The 16375-nt window shown below is 43.8% G+C and overlaps 1 protein-coding gene across 4 annotated transcripts; it reads left to right on the top strand.

Moving 5' to 3' along the window:
• The first annotated feature begins 55 nt into the window (after positions 1-55).
• On the top strand, positions 56-15874 carry lrsam1.S (leucine rich repeat and sterile alpha motif containing 1 S homeolog). 4 transcript variants are annotated; one of them, XM_018232509.2, is made up of 25 exons: positions 56-271; positions 2562-2675; positions 3898-3954; positions 4075-4119; positions 4303-4380; positions 4567-4635; positions 4809-4893; positions 5286-5407; positions 6800-6890; positions 7087-7217; positions 7307-7336; positions 7588-7710; positions 8053-8192; positions 8415-8459; positions 8942-9012; positions 9224-9323; positions 9628-9715; positions 9840-9914; positions 11974-12054; positions 13529-13624; positions 13814-13912; positions 13991-14122; positions 14241-14313; positions 14392-14540; positions 14749-15874. In XM_018232509.2, the coding sequence occupies exons 2-25, from the start codon at positions 2601-2603 to the stop codon at positions 14872-14874; spliced, it is 2181 nt and encodes a 726-aa protein (XP_018087998.1). In that variant the 5' UTR covers positions 56-271; positions 2562-2600; the 3' UTR covers positions 14875-15874. The 4 variants fall into 4 exon arrangements, 3 of the variants coding, with proteins under 3 accessions (XP_018087998.1, XP_018087999.1, XP_018088000.1); XM_018232510.2 differs by lacking the exon at positions 8415-8459; XM_018232511.2 differs by lacking the exon at positions 11974-12054.
• The last annotated feature ends 501 nt before the right edge of the window (positions 15875-16375 follow it).

Below are 16375 nucleotides of genomic sequence, written 5' to 3'. Positions count from 1 at the left end.
ATGGGGGCGTGCCGAAATGACAGTGTCTGTATTAGGGAAGGCGACGGGATGAATTGGCAAACACAAGCCACAATAACAAACTTCCCAGGCAGGCTGTGCTGTGGGCAAGTGATGTGAAGCATGTGACCAGGAAGAAGGAAGTGCGAGTGATGCAGCAGCTGCTGCTGGCAATGGCTGCAATGATGGTGCAGGATCCCTGCCAGTAAGGGACAGAGGGAGGCTCCTTGTCTGGCTTCTGAGCCAAAAGCTTCTGCCCACTGACAGACTGCGGGTGAGTAGCGCTCGGCTTGTCGTGCCCCGCAATAAGAAATAGCTGCATGTTCCCTTACCTGTTATTGTGGTGTAGAGAGGGAGATTCTGAGACAAATTGCAATTGGTCTTCATGTTTTATTAATTGTGAGTCATTTCGCTTCTTATTCAGCAGTTCTCCAGTTTGCCGTTTTAGCCGTCTGGTATAACATCTAGAATGTTATAGATTGCCTAATTCTAAGCAACTTTCCAATTGGTGCAAATGCTCTGTGAGGCTTCACATGTGTTGCTTTTTATTCCTCGTCTTTCAATTCGGACCTCTCCTATTCATATCCAGGTCTCTTATTCGTATCAATGCATGGTTGCTACGGAATTAGGACCCTAGCTACTGGAGAGCCGCTGAATAAAAAGCAAAATAACACAAAAACCACAAATAAATGAAGACCAATTGCAAATTGTCTCAGAATATCTCTCACTAGGTCATACTAAAAAATAACTCAAAGGTGAACAAGCCCTTTATTGTTAGTGGTGATATTCCATGTATCCTGATACCCCGAGGCTGGGCTCATACATTGTTATTGTTCTGCCCAAGAAATCATTTTTGCCCGCATTTTATTAGGAAAGAACAGATAAGCTGCGAAGAACTAGTACTAAACCAGTAACACGTCATTGATCATGTCATTGATGGCTCCCTATAGAACTATAGAATAGAACCCTTTTCAATTATAATAATCATACATTTTTGCCAAGATGTAGTTTATTTGAAGGTGCCACTTTTGACAGATACAAACTCAGTTCTCAGTGTTTATTTGCTTGCACGCCTAACTGTACTAAGTATTTGCACAGTTCACCTTATCAGTAAACATACAAGGCAAGAGACGAGTTCCAGCACATTTTGCCCATATTTCATTTATTAGGAGACACTTGAGGCTGTGCAGCCCCAACACCACTGGTAGTGAATCTACAGTTGGGCATAGATGTTAAGATTTTTAAAAGATCTTTTCATTGTCATTTTTCCCAGGGGGCTATATATTGGAAACTTAAAGGGATACTGTCATTTCAAAATGAATCAGTTAATAGTGCTGCTCCAGCAGAATTCTGCACTGAAATCCATTTCTCAAAAGAGCAAACAGATTTTGTTATATTCAATTTTGAAATCTGACATGTGACTTGTGCTCTGATAAACTTCAATCACTCTTTACTGCTGTACTGCAAGTTCATCACCCCGTCCCTTTTTCCCCCCAGCAGCCAAACAAAAGAACAATGGGAAGGTAACCAGATAACAGCTCCCTAACACAAGATAACAGCTGCCTCGTAGATCTAAGAACAACACTCAATAGTAAAAACCCATGTCCCACTGAGACACATTCAGTTACATTGAGAAGGAAAAACAGCAGCCTGCCAGAAAGCATTTCTCTCCTAAAGTGCAGGCACAAGTCACATGACTGGGGGCAGCTGGGAAATTGACAAAATGTCTAGCCCCATGTCAGATTTCAAAATTGAATATAAAAAAATCTGTTTGCTCTTTTGAGATATGGATTTCAGTGCAGAATTCTGCTGGAGTAGCACTATTAACTGATGCGTTTTGAAAAAAACATGTTTTCCGATGACGGGATCCCTTTAAACTGAAACTTAAACAATCATTGCAAATAGGGAGGAATACTCTCAATTAGGCCCTTTTCTTTCTGTTCCTGCTATTATTAATAGAGCTACTTACCTACTGACTATGGCAGAGGAGCTGCAAAATAAGGCAGGTGCATAAATTTGGGCACCCCAACAGAGATATTGCATCAATATTTAGTTGAGCCTCCTTTTGCAAATGTAACAGCCTCTAGATGCCTCCTATAGCCTTTGATGAGTGTCTGGATTCTGGATGCTGGTATTTTTGACCATTCGTCCATACGAAATCTCTCCATTTCAGTTAAATTTGATGGCTGCTGAGCGTGGACAGCCTGTTTAAAATCATCCCATAAATTTTCGATGATTTTCAAGTCGGGTTAAATTAAATCGGGATTAAAAAATACACATTGGTGTTCAGTAGGATTGAATTTGTGGCTTTAGGACTTTGCTTCCTATCGTGACTTTGGGTCTTTTCGCCGCTTCAGGACTTTTTTTGGCTGTTTTAAGTAACTTCTGGTTAGGGATAGAAAGATGGTGAAGGCGTTTTAAAAGTACTCACCCCAATCCATCTATCATTTCAGTGAATATTTAAATACAGTACAACTGGCATTTTATTAATGTTGCTAATGGCTGTGTTTCTCCCCCATGCTGATGCTATAATGTGATCATGTCTCCCTTACGTTTCTGTTCAGCCACACTGCTGCTGGGAGAGGGAGCCGAGCTGGGGGGCCATGATGCCTTTTTTCTGCCGGAAGCAGAAGCAGAGCGAGGAAGCGAGAAAACGCCTTGAATATCAGATGTGCCTGGTAAGTGACCCTCCTCCAATGGTTTCTCTCATTTTTCTTTATAAATATATATATATATTAATTAAAAAAAACACTGAAATGCCGCTCATCCCTTTTTATTGGGTGCACATGGGATAGGCTTGATATACATACTTTAAAATTTAACCCCAGCAGTCCAATATATAGCCCCCTGGGAAAAATTGTTTTTGCACAATTTACAGTAACATCTAGTAAAAAGAGACACATTTAGTTACAAAGTTTGTACAAAGTATGCATAAGCTGACATGCCCCATTGAGGCAGTGTCCATGCATCAGTCCTAACTAAGTAAAAAAAGAGAGAGAGTTATCTATGGGGGGAGAAAGACCATACCTGCTTTTCTTTTTGTTTTGCATGATCTCTTCCAAAGACACCATTAGGCGGGGGTTGGGAGAACAGGCATTGAGGAGCGAGCCACCTCCCCATAATATAAAATTAAGAAACACTGAAATGCGCTCATCCCTTTTTATTGGTTGCACATGGGTGAGGCTTGATGTCTATGTAAGTGTATTCTATATGGCAAGGTGCATTACACTCAGATAGGAAATATATATAGTATATATGATTGGTGGGAAACTGGATTCATTTAACCATGGAAACTATCCTAGAGTTTACAATTGCACTAGATCCACTAAAGTAGTTTTCTTGGGTGAATCCAATCTGACCCCCATTATATACTCAGGTACAGAGCCCTCATTCTCTGTAGTTCCTGCTCGTGAGCTGCTCTTTCCCATGGTCAGGCAGGAACTTCCCCCTAGGTAAGTTAATACAGTCTACCCCTAGACAGGACCCAGGTACACAGCTCTGATTCCTCCTTCTCTTTCCCACGGTCAGACAAGAAACCTCCCTCTGGGTATGTGAATCCAACCCCCCCCCCCAGTACTTCACCAGGTATAGAGCTCTGATTCTCTGTACTTCCTGCTCTTGGGCTGCTCTCTTTCCCATGGTCACAAAGAAACCCCTCGCCCACCCCAGGTTACTAAATATTATCCAATCCAGAGCTCTGTATTTCCCACTCCTGGGGAAAGTGAATCCACACTCCACCCCCCATTATCCCAGTAGCAAAGCTCTTATTCTGGATATGCTTACTAGGTACCTAATGGGCTAATACCTCTCATGGTGATACTCTATGTTCATTTCATCATCTGCTCAGCCTTATAATGGGAGGTTCCATCTCATAGTTAACACGTCCCTTTGTTATCTTAGGCCAAAGACGCCGGTGCTGATGACATTCTTGACCTCTCAAACTGTGAATTATCAGAGGTAAGTTACATGTACAACCTGACGATTCATATAATTCAAAAGCTAAAGATAACCCGCCTTTTTGTGGGTTTATTGCATAGCGCTGCCATGCTGAATAACCACCTGCCTGTCTCCTCCTAGATTCCCGATGGCGCCTTCTCTACATGCCGTGTTTTGCAGAAAAAGGTAACGGTCACTTCTGAGATTATCTTTCAATCCTACTGCTACACCTCGTGTACAGAGACAAGAATTGTAAAAAGTAATTGTCTCATGAACACTAGTCTCTAGAAGTTAGAAAAAGGCAGAAAGTTGCCAGGAGGGAAGCAAATGATTCTGGGAGGGAAACATCACTTTCCTTTCTATTGGCAGGTTCTGATTTTTCACAGCAATTTTTTAACCCAACTGGTCCCCAAGTCTTGCCAGATTTCTGATCTATCAGCCTTGAAGGTAAGTACCACTGAGTTTATGATTCCAGAAACTGCTAGGAGTCCAGAGAGACCAAGGCCAAGCCTCTCCTTTAACAGTACCCTTTAAAGGACAACTAAAGTTTAACTAAGGATTAGGCTGGAAAAGCTACACCCATTTCTAGGCTTATGTGTTAAGGATTAAATTTAACAACTGTGTCCCATTTAGGTTCTAGATCTCCATGAGAACCAGATTGCAGCACTTCCTGGGAATATCAGCCATCTGACATCCTTACAGGTAAGTGGACATCGGAGCACTTGGGAAGATAATTTCAATCAGACCCAAGGATGTGGATACTCTTTTAGGAGATGTCAGAGGAATGTTCTACATTTAAATAGGGTAGGGCCTATATGGAATTGGTACAGTCACCCCCTTATTGCCATTTACAACATCTGTCTCCTGTTTCCCAGGTGCTAAACCTTGAACAAAATCTCTTACGAGCTCTTCCTGATTCCATCGGAGACTTGTCTCAACTGCAGATCCTAAATGTGAAAGGTTTGTATTTTGGTCCCCCATCTTTGTGTTTTTTTGGGGGGGTTCCAGCCCTGGAGGATAACTTCCATCACTAATCTATTCTCCCCTGTGCAGACCCAAGGTTGCAGGCAACTAAAGCAAGCGCTAACCTGATTTGTTAGCGTTTTATTGTTATCAGAAATATTTTATAATTTATTTTTCTCTACATACCCTCCCATATTCATCTGCCACTCAAACATCTGCCTGGTTGCTAGGATAATTGGGATCGTAGCAACTGGTTTTCTGTTTTTCGTAGCAGAAAACAGTAAAAACAATGCATATTATGAAACTTTTGGAACCGACATATCTGTGCCCCATGTATGGAGTCTTCCTTGTAGTATCACTCTGCGATTCTTCTCTCTGTATCTATACAGGGAACAAACTCAAATTACTGCCTCCCACCATTGGGGGGCTGCACTGCCTAAGGACTTTGAACATCAGTGAGAATAGACTACAGGAGCTCCCGCGGTCCCTGGCCAATGTCCGCACGTTGGAGGTGAGCTTCTATTTCATCCTGCAATGCCGCCACTTCTCTTGTGCCAGTGAGTTATAGGGTTCAGATAATATTAAACATTGTTCTAGGAAACTCTCAAGAGAAGAACCCAGATTCCCAGTTTTATTATCTTTACTTTCTACTTCCTGGGCTGCTCTCTTTCCCATGGGCAGACAGGAACCCACCACCCTCTGAGTAAGTGAAAAACATTCTTCCTTAAGGGATACTGTCATGGCAAAAAAAATTTTTTTCAAAATGAATCAGTTAATAGTGCTGCTCCAGCAGAATTCTGCACTGAAATCCATTTCTCAAAAGAGCAAACAGATTTTTTTATATTCAATTTTGAAATCTGACATGGGGCTAGACATTTTGTCAATTTCCCAGCTGCCCCTGGTCATGTGACTTGTGCTTGCACTTTAGGAGAGAAATGCTTTTTGGCATGCTGCTGTTTTTCCTTCTCAATGTAACTGAATGTGTCTCAGTGGGACATGGGTTTTTACTATTGAGTGCTGTTCTTAGATCTACCAGGCAGCTGTTATCTTGTGTTAGGGAGCTGCTATCTGGTTACCTTCCCATTGTTCTTTTGTTTGGCTGCTGGGGGGGAAAAGGGAGGGGGTGATATCACTCCAACTTGTAGTAAAGAGTGATTGAAGTTTATCAGAGCACAAGTCACATGACTTGGGGCAGCTGGGAAATTGACAATATGTCTAGCCCCATGTCAGATTTCAAAATTAAATATAAATATAAATCTGTTTGCTCTTTTGAGAAATGGATTTCAGTGCAGAATTCTGCTGGAGCAGCACTATTAACTGATTCATTTTGAAAACTTTTTTTTTTCTCATGACAGTATCCCTTTAGTACAGAGTTTGGATTCTCTGTACTTCCTGCTTCTGTGCTTTTTTTTTTTTGTAATTTTTTATGGTTTGAGAGGAACCTTCTCCTTGGAATCCAGTCTCCCCCCAGTACTTTCCTAGGTACAGCGCTCAGATTCCAAATCTCCTTTCCTGGGCTACTCTCTTTCCTTGGGTCAGGCAGGGGGAGAAGTTTGAACCCAAATAAGTACTGACTGGGATTTTGCAATTCTTTCATTATTGTAGACCAAGGCAACCAGAATAAAGCCGTTTCTGGAGCAGGGTTAAAACATGGTAAAATAACAAGATTGTTTAGATTTATCTGTTTGAAAAACTGGGCGATTGACAGGCTTTTCACTTAGACAAAGCCCTACCCTTTCTGACAATGGGAAATATAGCAGCCCAGGAGTATGAAGTACCGAGACTCAGAGCTGCATACCTGGTTAATGCTGGGCAATGGGTTGTTGCATTTAGTTAAGTGGGGGGCAATTGCTAAAAAACTTAATTCTGTATAAACCTAAGGTTCTGTGGTCCAATCCAACAGACCCTATCCCTGGATGCTACAGGGATGATCTTCCCCCCTCCGGCCTTGTGCAGCGAAGGAACAGAAGCCATCCAGCGGTTCCTGTGCAAAGGTAATTTGGATATACAGAATCGAAACATAAGTCTATTTCTGTGTGTTAAGATGCAAAGTGCAAATACAAACGTTCTATTTCACCCCGCTAAAAGCCCCCTGTCTGCCTTATACCAGGGCCCAGACACAGATATCTGTATGAGTAGCCGTGATATCCAATACATTGTCTGCAGTTTTAAACTCTGTTTTCCATTTAGAGCTCGGTATGGAGTATTGTCCCCCTTCCCAGTACTTCATGTCTGTGCTGGAAAACAATTCGTGCAACACAGAAGTTGATGCTGTGGATGGGGCCCTTCTCCAGTCCCTACAGGAGCAGACAGACTGGGAGGTGTGTGCCCCATTCCTTCTCTGTATATTTGCCTGTATATAATATGGGAACATATAGCTGACTGCCTCGTGCCTCTCTGTTGATTGCAGAACAAGTTCTCGGAGTATGAGAAGAGAAAGGTGAGTCCTGTAGGAACATGGGATGTACATAGAGGTGTCTCTTCCTAATGAGCCCACAGCCCTGCCCAATATGGAGTAGAGCAGCTGCTTCCCTTGTCATTGTGCATATGCCAGCTTTACTGTCTGCAACTCAGCCATTAATATGGCAGGTTCTTTTCCCAGTGAGACATAAAATGAATATGCCACTATACTGTACATGCTTTGAATGTTTTTCTGGTCCTGATCTGAAGTTGCTCCATGTCCTTATTCAGGAACAGAAAATGCTGGAAAAACTGGAGTTTGAGAGACAGTTGGATCTGGAGCAGAGGGAACAAGCACAGCTTCTCCTTCAGAGCAACACACAGAAGGATGAGATCCTGCAGACCATGAGAGAGGTGAGGCATGTGTGTCTGGGAGTGTCTGTTGGGTAAAATGCATCCTAATTGGCAGATCTCTTAGCAACAAGCTGTTCCTGCTGAATTGTGCTTAGTACAGGGGAATACCTATACTGCCTTAGTTTTATCGTATCTCTCTGTACAGGCTATGAGCATACTTAGGGGTTTTTCCTGCTGAATTGTGCTTAGTTCAGGGGAATACCTATGTTGCCATAGTTTTATGGGATCTCTCTGAACAGGCTATGAGCAAACTTAGGAGGCTGTGCCTGCTGAATTGTGTTGAGGGGAATACCTATGCCGTCATAGTTGTGGGGCAGGAATGACTGATGCTGTTTGGTGCAGGAGCAATCAAGGCTGGAGAAAGGACTGAACCAACATCACCAGCAGATTCAAAGTGAGAGGCAACGGCTCCAAGAGCAGCTCAAGCAGATGGAGAAGGGCATTTCGTACCGTATCAAAAATCTGCTGGAGCAGAACCGCAGGTCAGGGGCCCACAGGTGCTAGCATGCTGATATCAGTCCTGCAGGCTATTCAGAACAATTTGTGTTCCATATTGCTTTTGTTTCATCCAATTACTGAAAGGCATGCATTTTTCCTTATTCCATCCCAGAACAACTGCTTTTGGCTCTAAACCCTTTACTCTTGCATCCCCTTTATGTGAGATGTGATATTTAAATACAGAGATGACCTTGCTTTATTTGCAGACAAAAGCAAAATTCGGCAGTTCTGAAATCACTAGAAGATGAACGGTAAGAGACCTGTTCTGTAACCATTGGGCAATACCTTGCTCTGTGCCGTGCACTGGGGTTCAGTAGCTTGTGGGCACGGTGGTATAAGGCTTTACCAATTTGTTAGGCAACCAGTAAATCTAATTGCTAACCTGCTACCCCAAACTGATGCTCCTCTCCTTCAAAAAGGCACCCCCAGGGCAGAATAGAATTTTGGTTGGGTCCCTCAATTGATTTAACTTGTACTTGTCCTTTAAATCTCTGCACTGCATTCACTGCAACAACCAGCAAGGGGTACTGCAATTGGGGGCCCTGAGATATTAAGGCACAATTTATGGGTGGCAAAAGGAGTGGGTCTTAGTGGGGGGGGTGGAGTTTGGGTATAATTGATTCATGGCCCAGTGGATTAGGGGCATGACTATGGGTGTGAGGGGCATTATTGTATTTTTTGGATCCTCTCAGGGGGCCCAAATGACCGGCTAACTTTATACTGTACCTTTCAGAATTAAAATGGAGCACCTCATGGAAATCACACAGGAGGAAACTGACAACTTGCGTCGGAAGGAAGTGGCCTGTAAGTAGAACATTAAGAACTTTCCATTTACTTAAAATATTATACTGAAGGTCCAAGGACTGGAATGGGCTGAATGTGGGCTTTTCTCAGGGCATTGTGGCTGACAAAGATCCTGGCAAAATCCTGGGATGAGATTGTGCCAATTAATTAAGCTTTCACATGTAGTACACATGACCAGAACACTAACCCCTGTCCCTTACTCTCCAATCAGCTGCCATGCAGCAGATGTTGGCAGAGACCTACAAAAGCAAATTGCTTCAGATGGCCTACGAGTCCCGGCGCCAGGAGATGGTGTATCAGACCTGTTCCAGGTGAGAGGTCTAGTAATGTGCAGGTTATGGCCTGGGGCTGGTACACAGTTACATAGTTAAATCAGGTTGAAAAAAGACAGTCCATCAAAATGAAAACATTCCTTCTCTGTATGTTTGTATTTATACATATGGGAGAAAGGAGGTGCCATATTGATTCCCTTAGACAGTACAGTATGAGGGTATAGCTTATTGTGTGCCCAGAACTTTCCTTCTCTGTATATTTGAATTTATACATATGGGAGGAGGGAGGTGACCTATTGTTTCCCTCTGAGGAAGTAACTGATGATTTCTTGATAACTGACAGTCTGGCAGAGATGGATCTAAAGTTGCAGCAGATACAGCACTGGCAGCAGATGGATCAAAGCAAAGCCATTTGTCAGATCTTGCAGGAGGTGAGTGACGTTCCCTGGACAAAATGTACAGTATAACAATGGCCCCTAGGGGTGCAGTAGCCACACACAGAGTATACAGAATGTATCCAATGCCTTATACTGACCTGGCTGCTGTGTGTTACAGGAGGAGATACAAAAAGCTGCGTTTGAGGCTCTGCAGCTGAAGAAGGATCTCATGCACAGACAGATAAGGGAGCAGGTGAGTGTGGGATGTGCAGGTTGTGGGCACTGGGGTTGGAATCAGGCACTGGGGAGTAGCAGGTTAGTTATAGGGTCAACAGAGAGCATGAGCTTTCACTAGAATGAGCCATTGTAATCTATAGTGGTATTGTGCACCTAACATGCTGTCTCTCAGGCCCATTGTCTCTTTGTTATGAAGCCCCTCCTTCGCTGGGAGAAGCAGTGCTTTTCCCTTCATTGTCTGGCCAAGGATGATGGGAGTTGTAGCTGACTAATATCTGGGCTGCAGGGCACACAGTCATAATCTCTAGGCTGAACACAAACTGAATGTGATTCCTGCAGTTTAACCCTTGCAAGGTTACAGGGAATCCCCCCACCTAGCATCACAGAAAGGAGTATCTGATGTTCTATGTGCCATTCCATCTCATTTCACACACACACGTCGGCTTTGCCATTTACCTCTTTATTTTCTCTGTTGCTGCTCATTGTTACTGCTAGAGGCTCAAGTTCTTCCTGTGTGAGATAAGGTATTGACCCCAGGACTAGGACCCTCTGTGTTACAACATGACCGGGGTCTTCTCTGAATTACTTTGTCATTTTCTGTCTGACCAACATTTATTTTCCCCTGGCAGCCAGACTGACTAGGGGGGCAAGATTATGGTATTACCAACGATTGCCTTTTTTCTGTATGTAATGTAGAAAATCAGATGGCACACCTGCTAAATGTTTGCAATTAACTGAGATCTCCACACAACATTTCGGAGGTACAACCTCCTTCTCAAGTGCTCTCATCAGTATAAGGGTGTATATATAGTATATAATGGTGCAGAGGAGGAATACTCCTCCCCTCCAATTAAGTGACATCACAATGTGCATATACAAACATAACAACAAAAGACTGTGATCAATTGTGTATTGATATACTACTATAATACCCATATATATATATATATATAGTGTCGTGAAGTGCTTGTTACTTTTGTCTAAAAAGTAATAATAAAGTTGAATTGTCCTTAAGCATTAGAAAGATTTTTCTTCTAACTGAAATAAAAATAAAATAAAAACAAAATATGTTTACTGAACTTTCACCACTAGGGGTCAATGCAAGTCACAATATATCAAAATTACATAAAGAAAAAGACATCACTATCTCCGAAAAAGAATGAATTTTTTTTTTTTGGCCCTTTTTCAACTGTCAAATAAACGGTGAGGCTACAATTTTATTTTTATTACTACTTTTTCAACTTAGGCCTCTTCTATTCATCATACAGTCTTCCATTTAAACCACTGCCTGGTTGCTAGGGTAAATTGCACCCTAGCAGCCAGGTAGCTGCTGGAATTCCTATTATTTTCTGGTTTGCAGATGCCCAATTTAGTTTGATCTCAGGCCTTCATGTGTAATTTTCAAGTTCACTGCCTCAGTCTATTTTGGTTTGCCAGATCAATCCATGTTTAGAAGTGCAAGCTCTTCGGCAAATGGCAATTATGTGGTTGTAAAGCTGTGGGTTTTTGAGCATATGCAATATGATATTGCTACACAGATCAGGGCCGTCGCTCCCACGCGAAGCAGGGCCGTCGCTCCCACGGGAAGCAGGGCCGTCGCTCCCACGGGAAGCAGGGCCGTCGCTCCCACGGGAAGCAGGGCCGTCGCTCCCACGGGAAGCAGGGCCGTCGCTCCCACGGGAAGCAGGGCCGTCGCTCCCACGGGAAGCAGGGCCGTCGCTCCCACGGGAAGCAGGGCCGTCGCTCCCACGGGAAGCAGGGCCGTCGCTCCCACGGGAAGCAGGGCCGTCGCTCCCACGGGAAGCAGGGCCGTCGCTCCCACGGGAAGCAGGGCCGTCGCTCCCACGGGAAGCAGGGCCGTCGCTCCCACGGGAAGCAGGGCCGTCGCTCCCACGGGAAGCAGGGCCGTCGCTCCCACGGGAAGCAGGGCCGTCGCTCCCTGCTTGTTCCAATGCGGAGGAGTACAGACAGGTTGTTTGCGCATATTTTTATTACTGCTAGCACCATGTCACCAGGCTTTCAGCGTCTGCACAGATGCCTATTCACCCTCAACCCTCCTGTCTCATCTTCTCTAGATATTATTAATAGAGGCTGAGTTAATGCAACTGACTCAGCTTGAGGTAAAGAGGCAAGAATTCTGCAACGAGACGCTGCAGGTATGTGTGTATGTCTGGGGGAGGGCTGATACAGGGGTTGTTTTGTCTCTTCCATTACTTTTCTCAGCAATGTCATCCTCTGCGGTAAAGGGCAGGTGGGTTATAGTGGCTTTGACCAATTCAAAAACGCATTCAAATATGGCGCCAAGAGTTCCACAGCAGAAGTGACGTCTCTTATACAAGGCATGCCAAGTAATTGCAGCAGTAAGCACCTCCTTGGCACCGTTCTGCTTGACTGGCTCTAGGGTTCCAGATCCTAAAGACAGAACAACGCTTGGGCTTCCCCCACTCTGCAGGGAACACATTTGGCTATCTTAGCTCCAGATTTCTCCTCCAGTTTTTCTACCTCTCACCTTCTACAGTTTTTTTCTTTATTTTAGTTTAATTTCATTGCATTGAGTGAGCTACAGCTATTGGGTGGTAGAGACTGATAGTTCTACACTGATCTTCTTTTGGCTCTTTTTCTCTATAAATATCTCGAGTTTGTTTGTCTGTTTTTTTTTTTTTGTTCTGTGTGTCTTGCTCATTCAGGAGTCTGGAAGGCTAAATGAGCCGGATAGTAGCCCCTGGGCTTTGACTATGTCGGATATATATTATTATTACATTATTGGGCCTATTGATTCTGCTGCCTCCACTTACTGATTCTGCTGCCTCTGTTCACTTAAAAATATTTGCATTGAGTTGGAGTAAAAACTAGCTATGCCCTTGTTAGGTCACCTGATGTTATATCCAACCAATAGTGATCTGTTGTCGCCCAGATGCTGAAATACTCCCCTAGTCTGCAGTGTCCATGGACCGATCACAAAATTGGCAGGAACTTTCAAGAACCCCAGGCAGTCAGCTGATCTCTCAGACAGACTTAGCTCTACTGAGGGGCTGTGGGATTTGCCTGTCACTTACACTGCCATGTCTTTAATGTATGTCTTGTTATTTATCAATTTATTTTTGAGGGGAAAAGAATTCTGGAAAACTGTGAAAACAGAAAGTTGTGTTGTTCATTCTCTCACCATTCTGTGTGTCCTTTCTGACACAATTGCATTGTCTCCCCTTTCTTTGTGTTTTTTTCTGAAACATTTGTCTTCTCTCCTTTCTGTGAGTCTCAAGTCGCTTTAGTAGCCCAGACTAAACCCAAACATGGCCCATACCCCTGTCTGTAGGCGCTGACTAAAGAACAACCAACCCACAGTTGTACTTTAATGATATCCAACGGCAGGGGCTGTCATGCCGCTATTTTATGATTCGCTTTTCCATATTATTTTTCATTGCTGGTTGAGTTGCCCGTAGGAAATGCACCTGGCGTTTGTGTTGATATTCCTACTCATTCATCTCCATGCATTTCAATCACAAACCAATTTGAGAATCACTGTTGTTGACTTAGAACTCCCAGTCCCATGAATCACGGGGGGGACCCGGCCCCAGACCTGGATCCTCATGACGTTCTGTAGAATCTGACTGTGTTTCTGTTCTGACTTAGGAGGTGATAGCTGAGCAAAGATGCATCCTCACTGATATGCTCCAGCAACTTCTTAAAGACAAGAAGCAGCGAGAGGAGGAACTGCTAGCAGTGTTGGTAAGTTGACAGCCTTTAAAGCGTAACTAACCCCCCCCTCCACTGCACATTGCCACACCAGGACAAGTGTCCCCTCTAACAACACCGACCCACACATGGGTCTTCTCTCACTGTTACAGCTAAGTAAGTTGTCCATATTTCCCAGTTTCCAGCTGTCTCATATCAACAGGAGAATGTGTTCTTCTTTAGCTGGAGATGGATGCCAAGAGTGAAGCCAGGCAGGAGAACTATTGGCTCATACAGTACCAGCGCCTGCTCAACCAGAAACCTCTGTCGCTCAGGCTGCAGGTGGGTGCTGGGAAACTATGTATTTATAGATAGTATGGCAACATATGAACAAATGACATGTGTTTGTTGTTCCTGTAGGAGGAAGGTTTAGAACAGGAGCTGGTGGATCTCCTTAAAGACCTTTCTGCTGAGAAGTATCTTCCCATATTCGCGCATCATCGGTTCTGCTTAGAGATGCTGGAGAAAATGACCCCCAGTGATCTTAAAAAGGTAAGAGATGTGAGGGAAGGGGAAACGTCCTCTGGACTGTTGGTGACTTGCAAACTAGTTTGGCCTCCTGCCTGGGTCCAAAGCCAACTGTGCTTATTGTTATTCGGCTGTTCCGCAGATCGGAGTAGAAGAAATGGGCTTACAGCACGCCATCATCGATCTAGCAAGAGACGTTGTGCGCATGAGAAGAGGTAACATTATAGATCATCATTGTGGACACCTACACTCTCCGCACTCTCACTAACCACATCATTAACCCTTTCTTTCAGATCAACCCAAAGCCTTAGAGAAAACTGTGCCTGAAGAGGAGCCATGTGCTCCACCATCATCCATTCCACCGTGCCCAGTTGAGCCTTCAGCCCCTGATACCGAAGTGGCCAACATAAACTCAGAGTGTGTTGTGTGCATGGAGCAGGAGGTAACGGGTTTTATTTCTTTCATTAAAAGCAAGCCTGGTTGCTACAGTCCCGATTTCTAGCAACCTGGCAGAAATCGTAAAAAGAAGAAAATGCAGAAACAAGTTATAAAAATGTGGAAGGCAAATAAGAAAACAAAGATCAATGTTATATTGATTTTCATGTGAGCCACCCTTCCCCTTTAATATAGCTCCCTTTGGTTTTTGACAGGCCCACATCATCTTCCTACCCTGCGGCCATGTGTGTTGCTGTGTCACCTGTGGGGATGCCCTCCATACTTGTCCTTTGTGCCGCAGAGACATCACCCAGCGCATACGGATCTACCAGAGCTCCTAAAGGATCACTGTGGAAGCTTCAGATTTACTGAGGGGGCTGTCTGTGCTTTGTCACCTGGTCCTCCACCCTATCCTTTGCTGCTGCTTGAAGCATGTTTGTGCTACCTGGCAATTTGAATATGCTGCACTATATATTCCTTGTGAATATCACCATCCTTTCAGTGATTACCTTCAGTGTAACTGGCACTTCCCAAGTACCAGCTGCATTGTATATCTGTAGCAAGTATCACTCAAGATTTCCTTTGCCATTTTCTCTGCAGTGTCAGTGAGGACAGATATCACTTTATTTATTACGGCTCTGACACAAGGACATTTATAGAGATCTTATTGATCTGCTCGCTGTTTATTTTTGTACATTATTTCCCTGTGCTTTGTACAAACCTCATTCTTCCCTTGTTGATTACTTTTTTCCCTTTTTTTTTATACCTAAGATGGATGGAAATCCGTGACCCTTGTGCTGCCCGGGCCCCTGTGCACGTACTGTTAGGCCCATAAATCTTTGGACAGAGACTTTTTTTCTAATTTTGGTTCTGTACATTACCACAATTAATTTTAAATGAAACAACTCAGATGTAGTTGTCTCTGTCCAAAGATTTATGGGCCTAACTGTATATGGCATTTATCTAGATACAGTGGTCAGTGATGCAGCAATGGAACACTCACACCCTAACTGGGTCTGGTTGGGGGGCTCTCTGCATGAAACACAGCAGATGAGCACACACCAACTAGGCTTTTGCACAACATCTTGGTAGAACTGTGCAATAACCCATATATATATATATATACACGTGTTGTGTAAATATTATTGTATTCTGACAATAACCCTCCAAAAACATGTGTATCCCTAGAAACTTGCACTTGTTACCGTAAGGCGAAGGCCTTTGCAATACTGTTCCGCCACCTTCCCAGGCTTGTCATCTCATTCATGGAAGCACTTGTCTGTGTGGCTACAGGAAAGGCATAACAAGCTAATTAAAATTATTCATGTTTAAAAAAATAAATGTTTGCCCAGCTTTTATTTTTCTATTTCACATCAAGGGCAACGTGGTTCTTTGGGTTCCATAGTGTCCCTGAAATCAGCTGTCAGGGGTGGAGCGTGGATACATTTCAGGGATAACTAATCACTCATTTCACCGGCACCAAGGCTTGACAGGGTTAACAGGTTATTTAAACAAAGGGTGGGGGAACAGCCTCCTCTCAAACTCCCACAGCAAATCAAAAATTAACTAGGGGTAATGGTCACAAAGTTAATGAATCCCCTGTCCCGGTGATGTTCATTGGATGACTAATTCGATATGCCTGCCCAATTCAATGGGACAGAGTCCAGGCCTCTCCACCCTAAAATCCCCTGCCAGTTCATCTCTAAAGTTCATCTGTATGCAAGAGTAAGCACTCTACATTCACGAACACTGTCCCATGGCACGGCGCCCCCTACTGTTTATAAACGGTGCTGGATGTTACCATAGATACCCCTTCAGACAAGCGGTTGTGGGCTCCTAGAT

Source organism: Xenopus laevis, chromosome 8S (assembly GCF_017654675.1).
Source record: "Xenopus laevis strain J_2021 chromosome 8S, Xenopus_laevis_v10.1, whole genome shotgun sequence".
NCBI classification, from domain to species: Eukaryota; Metazoa; Chordata; class Amphibia; order Anura; family Pipidae; genus Xenopus; species Xenopus laevis.
The sequence above is the reverse complement of the archived record's forward strand: the minus strand, read 5'-3'. Positions and strand labels throughout refer to the sequence as shown.

Excerpts from the sequence above, each read along its gene's own strand:
- lrsam1.S (XM_018232509.2), top strand. The coding sequence starts at position 2,601 with ATGATGCCTTTTTTCTGCCGGAAGCAGAAGCAGAGCGAGGAAGCGAGA. Across the intron at positions 9,915-11,973 it reads ACAGACAGATAAGGGAGCAG|ATATTATTAATAGAGGCTGA; the intron begins GTGAGTGTGGGA and ends CATCTTCTCTAG. Across the intron at positions 14,541-14,748 it reads TTGTGTGCATGGAGCAGGAG|GCCCACATCATCTTCCTACC; the intron begins GTAACGGGTTTT and ends GGTTTTTGACAG.